Genomic DNA, 6,928 nt, shown 5'->3' on the forward strand with positions numbered 1-6,928 from the left:
AGATATTTTGTCATAGCAATAAAAAAAAAAAAGCAATTAATACACACCCTGCCCACCTGGCATACACGCCCTGCCCAGCTTGGAATACACACACCTGTGACCCACCAGGTCCTGACAACTCTCATGATCTGAGGGTTGCTCTTAGCCAAAAACCAGATCCCAAACGGGTTTTCCAAGCATATCCTGATCCCAGAGGCTCCCCTCCCCCAGATCCTCTCCCTATGAGTGGGACACACAAGACAAGTGTCATGGTTTGAATATGGCTTGCCCCCACCCAGACACATGTTGAGGCCTGATCCCTGCTATGATAGTGTTGAAAGGTAGTGGGGCTTTTAAGAGTCACTTAGATCATCAGGAATCCACCCCAATGAAGGGATTAATGAGCTTCTCACAAGAATGGGTAAGTTATCCCAAGAAGAGGTTGTTATAAAGCACCAAGCTCCCTTTGTCATCGTCCCTCCCCCCCCCACTCCCACCATTCGCCGACACAGGTGGCATGTGGTCCTCAACTTTTCATCATGAACACTTCATGCATGTAATCCTCATGAGAAGCCAAGCAGACCCAACACCTGGCTCCTGAATGCACGGCCTACAGAACCAGGAGCCAAAGTAAACCTCCTTATGAATCACCTAGCCTCTAACGTTCTGTTACAATAGCAGAAAACAAGCCTAAAGCCAGAGGTAACTCCACAGCCCATGCTATGACAGTATTTAGGGAAACATAATCTAAATTTCAAATGCACCAGGCAATCCCAGCTTCCCCCTGAGGACCTTGACACCGGCCTGGGAGGATGCACACAGTGCTCCTGAACCACCGGCCCTTGGGCTCTGTCAGTGGCGGCTTTCCCAAACGGTACAGCAAAGGCTGAGCACCCAGCAAGGAAGCAGGAAGAGCAGAAACAGCTCCAACCCTGAGCTGTTTGTGTGTGACTCCAGGCACATCCTTCATCAGCCTCAGTCTTCCCATTCAGATAAGAGAAAGACTGGATAGCCTCAAGGTCCCTAAGGTCACTGGCAAGCTGTCTGTGTGCCCTGATCTTAACCAGGGCAGAAGTTGTATTCAGGGTCTAGGCTGAGACCAGCAGTCAAGCGGGGAGCTGCTATACTTACTCGGCCATGGTGAAGGCCAGTTCAAAGTTCTTCTGCCTTTGTGTGGGACTCAGGGCACTGTAGTCGAAGGCATCAGGGAAGAAGGAGTGCACCAGGGCACAGAAGGCCATCCCATCACTCCAGCTGGAGGAGAAATTCTGCAGGTCCACATGCTGCAAGCAGAGAAAGCAGAGGTCAGCAGGAACCCCACTCCTGACACCTAATTCAACTCTGCGCAGATTCTCCAGTCCCAACCCACTGAACAGCAAACCACGCTGAAGCTCACCTCTTAAGGTGCACTACATCAGTCTGCTCAGGTCGAATTTCCAAGCATGTGTTTTGGGTAGCTTGGGTACCACTCAGAAGACATAAGCTCCATGGCTCCCATCCCTCCCCAGCCTGGAAGGATCTTGCCCTGCCAGCAAGTCAAGGGCAGCCAATAGACCTGGCTTGTCTCAGCCCCCTCACCTGATAGCCCACAGTCTTGCTGCGGCACCATTCTAGCAGGATCTGCTTGATGCTGCTGGCACTGGCCACACCGAAACTCTGTGACCTCTTTAGTTTGGCCCTGGTCTCACCTTTGCCCCTGTGGAGAGAGGGCGAGCCTGCTGTGGAAGCCAATGAAGAGAACGTTCCTACACCTTCTGTGTCAGTGTTCAACCCATATGCTACAGCTGTGGTCACATCACAGTGCCACCCATCAGCCCATGCAGCCTCCTAGTCACACCCAACGTTCTAGCACCCCTGTGAGTATCGCTACAGGAAGGAGAGGTCACTGGGTAATCCTGAGAGAGAGGACCGGGGTGGCATGGACCCCTAACCCTCTTCCTGAACACCCTTTCCGTTCTTTTCATCCCGCCTTCCTTCTTGGCTTGGGTAGTACTGGAGAGCAAGTTGCTGGGGCAGTGGGAGCTTCCTGGATCTGATTCTTGAACTAGAGCTGAGTATCATCCCAGAAGCATGAGCATCAATACCATGCACTCACATAAATCTGCAAAGGAGGCTGCAATTTAAGAGCCTCATCTCTAATAGGGAGTGACTGGTGAGCCCCTGGGTCCCACTGTGTCATTGCTTCCATCCTCAAGCAAGACCAGACTTCCAGGTCATGCCCAGAAAATGAAGAAGCAGTTATTCAGAGGCAAGGACACCCTAGGAACACTGAGGGAGCAGAAGACTGGGGTTCCTGCAAATGGAGGGGAGCATCTCTCAGTAGCCTGGCCCCACAGCCCTCTTCTTCCTACAAAAAGGAACTTCTCACCCTCAGTCAGCTCTGTAAAACAGCCCTGACCTTGACCTCTGCTGGAGAGACCTGATCTTGGGAACATCCCACTGGGAAATAGTCAGGGCCCAGCCTCGCTACGCTATGGCTGAATGACCATGGCCATGGTTGGGCCTGCTCTGGGAGCTCATTGGACTGGCTTAAGGGTGGAATATCCATACTTGCTCGCTGTATCCTGCTCCCACTTCTCAAACAGCGCCTTCCGGGCCTGTGCCCCCGAGGTACGAGGCAGCGTCTGCGACCTCACCAGTTCCCTGCGACGCTCTCCCTGGCGAGGGGCCTGAGTCATAGCTGGAGGCTGCGAGGACGGGGGTGACTGTGGTGGGGTCACCAGTGGAGGGCTGAGGAGAAAATCACGATGTCAGGAACACAGAACCAAGCGGCCCTCGCTAGGCGCTCCCCTGGGTCCCAGGCGGAACACCCATTCTGAGCGAGTGTGCATGAGACAGTGAGGCAGACAGCTTACACATATCGGGGACCCCTAGACCCCCGGAGGAGCAGTGGGGGAGCAAGTCCCACCTGCCCGGGGATCAACTGGTTTTGCAGGTTTTCTGCACTGAACTACAGCTGGTAGCATACCTGGCCAGTGCACCCAACTAGGGAGGGAGAGTGGCCCCCTCTCAGGGCACAACTACCAGCCCTCGGCAAGTGTCAATGCCTGGGGAGGGCAAGGGGCCAGAGCCAGACCAGGCCCCTTCCTCCACCATGTCTAGATAGGACCCTCTTTGTTCTCCCCCTGCAACAATCTGCCAGGAAGTCACAATTCCCCTTTTATTATTTAAAAAAAAAAAAAAAAACTATCTTGCTACCCCTCCCCCATCCTCACATCTACTTAGCCAGCCAAAGTTAGCTTTTAACCCTGAGCCTGTCTAGGCACCTGCTCTTCCTAGGGTACCAAATAACTCACTCAGAGGTTCCCCCAGCCATAACAGAAAACATTGAGTCAAATGTCACCCTGTCCACCTTCCTCCCAGAGAGGCTGAGACTCCCCCACTCCCCACGTCACTCCATCCCTGCCCAACACACACTAGACACCTTTTAATAGACTTGTTTTGAAGGTTAAAGAGAAGCCAGGCAGCAACCAAGCCTCCACATACCAACCATGGTCACCTCCCTCCTCAGCTCCAACCCCCACCCCTCCACCCCCTCACCACCCCCACCACGCCTGCGCCTGCGCCTGCCAGCCTGCTGCTCTAGTTCTACAGTGTCTCCCTAGACAGTCAGCCCAGAGAGACGCCTGCAGCTCAGGTCCCGGGCAGAGCAGCCTTTGCAGCCACAGACTCACCTGTCCTTGCGTTTGCCAGCCGTCACTGCTCCGTACCCAGAGCCAGATAAAGACCGAGTGAAAGAAGAACTTTTCTCTACAAGACCAAGGAAAGACGGAAACAGCAGACTTGGCATCACTTGGTAGACCAGCAAGATCTAGGGCTCAGTAGGCACTATCTCAGGATGGTGACATCCAAGAAGTCCTTCCAACTCCTCCCCCCATCCCCCCATCACCCGCTCTTGAGGGCACAAAACCCAGGGTCTCCAACACTGTGTGACCAAGTACTGTCCCAACCCTTCCTTGAGAAGCCAGGACAGCGGCAGCCCAAGTCATACGCTAGGATAAGACACAGGCCCAATAAAGACGGGCTAGTGCAGAGGGGACTGTATCAAATATACAAGGTAACCATGATCTCAGGCTGCCAGAAACTCCCCACTTAATGGCATCTCTGGAAAGGACTGTGGTAAGGACAGGTCCCCTGGGACAGGGGTCTGACCTGGGTGTCCTGAGTCTCCTGCCAACCCCCACCCAAGCCCCGTCCTCTCTCACCCACCTGAGGTGGGATCGGCCCCCATACCACCCCCTTGTCATACCCGTGGGACTCGGAGTCCAGGGGCTGATGGCCTCACTGGGGCTTGGGGTGAAGGCCCCCACAATGGCAGCTGATGTGGGTGACAGAGTTGAAGCTGAGGTCTCCCCAGAGAATTTCTCGGAGACTCGGGTGACAGCTGTGACGGGCTGGTGGGGCATCCGCAAGGAGAGGCTCACAGGGCGTGGCCTAGGGGGCTCCTGGGCTGATGAGGTTTGGACCTCGGAGGATCCATTGGCTGGACCTGTGACACATGAACAACAAGGGTATGGCAGCTATGGCGACCACAGACATCTCAGACTCCCCCACATTCAGTCCAAGAGGACTCCTGCATCTCTGAGCATGGCTCCCGGCTCCTTCGGGAAGCCTTCTGACCACTCCAGCCTCCCTTACCTCCATTACTGCGTATATCTTACTGCACCACTAAGACCTGAGTCTCCTCAACTTCCCTGAACCAGCTCGGGCCATTCTACCCACTTCTATGAACAGACAATTTCTCCGCCTCTGCTTGCTTTCTTCCAGAAACAGGGAAGATCACTTCCTTGAACTCCCATTTCTTTGTGTATTTTATTTGTTTTGTTTTGTCTTCTCAGGGCAGGGTCTCACCATGTACCTCTCTGGCTGTCCTGGAACTCACTATGTAGACCAGGCTGGCCTCCAAACTCACGGAGATCTGCCTGCCTCTGCCCCCTGAGAACTGAGTACATTAAAGGTGTGTGCACCAGGCTCTCTGTATTTTAAGAGTTCTACTACATACTAAATGAGGATGTTCCCCTACAGCCTCTCTTCTTGGTGGAGTTCAGCCTGAAGCACCTGCCCCAAAGCTGAGAGATGGCTGGCACAGATGGCTGGCTGAGGGCCTGAACCTCAGATCTACCCAGCAACCCTCCCTTCTGCCTTAGGGAGGCTCCTACCTGAATCCAGCTGGTGTCCATTCTCCATGATGCATGAGTTTGAAGTTCGTCTCACCTCAAGGTCACTGGCTTCATCATGTTCCACGCTCTGTAGAGGCACCAACACTATTGAACCCTGTCTGTGGGAGCCAGATGCCCATCCCAAAGCCCATCCACTGCACCCCCCCAAAGGCACGTCCCAAAATTCCTGCTGGTTCTGGTGGCAAAAACTTCACTCACTTGGGGAAGAAAGGATCGCACAGAAGGTACAATGGTAAGCAATGTACCCACCTAACTCCGGGGACTCCCAAACCCTGAGAGGTTCATCCCCCAGCCCAAGAAGGCTGAGGATAAAGATCAAGTTTGCAAGTTCCTAAGAGTGAGCATGCACGCACACGAGCACAAACACACACACACACACACACACACACACACACCAGATCATGTATGGAAGGACTAGACCCCTGTCCCCCACAGCTAGGACTGTCCACATGGAAGAAGGAGATAGGGAGAGGTGCAAGTTCTTTTGGGGACGGAAAGGGACATGGATCCAAGTCACCCTGAGGCTTTTCTGCCAGACAAAGCAACATAAGATATCCCCAGACATATAGTGTGTCCAGATCTGGCTGGCTCTACACACCCTCCAGGGCCACAGTAGGTCTGGGGCACAGGAACAAGATCCCAGGGGAAATCCTGGGATCTTGGCCGAGATGCCGACTCACCAAGTGGCCTGGGTCACAGCCCACCTCCTCTAGATCTCAGATCAAGAGCAGGGGCAAGCTCTGCAAATGGAATTTGGCCATCAAACAAACATCGGGCCCATGTTACAGATGTTAGCCTTATCCTCCCTCTCTCCAGCAAAGGTGTGACAGGCTTAGAATGCCTGTGACACTAAGGTTAGGGCAATCAACCTAGCAAAGGGAGACAGAGCTGTCCCTAACCTGGAGTTCTGCTCAAATTCCATCCTAGACAGCTTGAGTGGTTGGTTGGCTGTGCCTGTCCCAGATCATTCCAGGCTGCTCCTCTCATCTACAAGCTTCCCAGGTGACAGTTTGTCCCTGGGAATCAGGGACCTCCTCTAGCCAGGTCTGGAGGTGCCTGTCCATCCATCCAAGGTGAGAATTGAGCATCAGGTACACTGATGGTACTGAGTCAGCTTGTGGCAGACACCTCAGGCAGTCCGCCCCCCAGGGGCAAAGAGTTCTCCAACCAATGCACCCAAATCAGGCCCTCAGTGTGCTAGGCACCCGATGGCAGAAGCTATTCCCAGGGGACCGGCTGGTGACAACAAGAGCAGAGAGGCATAAAGGCCCCAGTATTGTGATTCCCACACGATGCTGCAGCTCAAGCTCCCTGCCTGTCTGGACTTCAACAGGGAGCCAGCAGCATGATTTAGGAGCACACTTCAGAAGCCAGCCAAGGTAGCATTAAAGGAGACAGATAACAAGTCAAGTCCACAGCCCCTGAGGGAGAATCAGGGAGGAATTATGGGGCAAAGATGTGAGAAAGCCAAGGGCAAGAGTTCTATACTCTGGAGGAAAAAGAAAATGGCTGTCAAGAGAGAGCAGAGATGGACGGAAGGAGGGAAGAAGGGAGGGAGGAAGGGAAGGAGAGAAGGAGGAAGGGGAGGAGGGAGGAAGGGAGAGAAGGAGGGAGGGAGAGAGGGAAGGAGAGAGGAAGAGAGAGAGGGAAGGAGAGAGGAAGGGAGAGAAGGAGGGAGGGAGAGAGGGAAGGAGAGAGGGAGGAAGGAGAGGAGGGAGGAAGGGAGAGAAGGAGGAAGGAAAGGAGAGAGGGAGGGAGGAAGAGAAGGA

General features: G+C 54.0%; 1 protein-coding gene across 2 annotated transcripts in view; it reads right to left on the reverse strand.

Moving 5' to 3' along the window:
* Smtnl2 (smoothelin like 2) overlaps nucleotides 1–6,928 on the reverse strand; it is a 22,064-nt gene that overhangs the window by 8,706 nt on the left and 6,430 nt on the right. For both annotated transcript variants that reach the window (XM_031353572.1, XM_031353573.1), the window contains exons 2-7: nucleotides 5,139–5,226; nucleotides 4,229–4,468; nucleotides 3,654–3,729; nucleotides 2,530–2,709; nucleotides 1,558–1,675; nucleotides 1,111–1,262 (exon numbers count right to left, since the gene is read on the reverse strand). In XM_031353572.1, the coding sequence (XP_031209432.1) occupies nucleotides 1,111–1,262; nucleotides 1,558–1,675; nucleotides 2,530–2,709; nucleotides 3,654–3,729; nucleotides 4,229–4,468; nucleotides 5,139–5,226 (854 nt within the window). The remainder of the gene's footprint in view (nucleotides 1–1,110; nucleotides 1,263–1,557; nucleotides 1,676–2,529; nucleotides 2,710–3,653; nucleotides 3,730–4,228; nucleotides 4,469–5,138; nucleotides 5,227–6,928) is intronic.

The sequence above is a fragment of the Mastomys coucha genome, unplaced genomic scaffold (genome assembly GCF_008632895.1).
Source record: "Mastomys coucha isolate ucsf_1 unplaced genomic scaffold, UCSF_Mcou_1 pScaffold5, whole genome shotgun sequence".
Classification (NCBI taxonomy): Eukaryota; Metazoa; Chordata; class Mammalia; order Rodentia; family Muridae; genus Mastomys; species Mastomys coucha.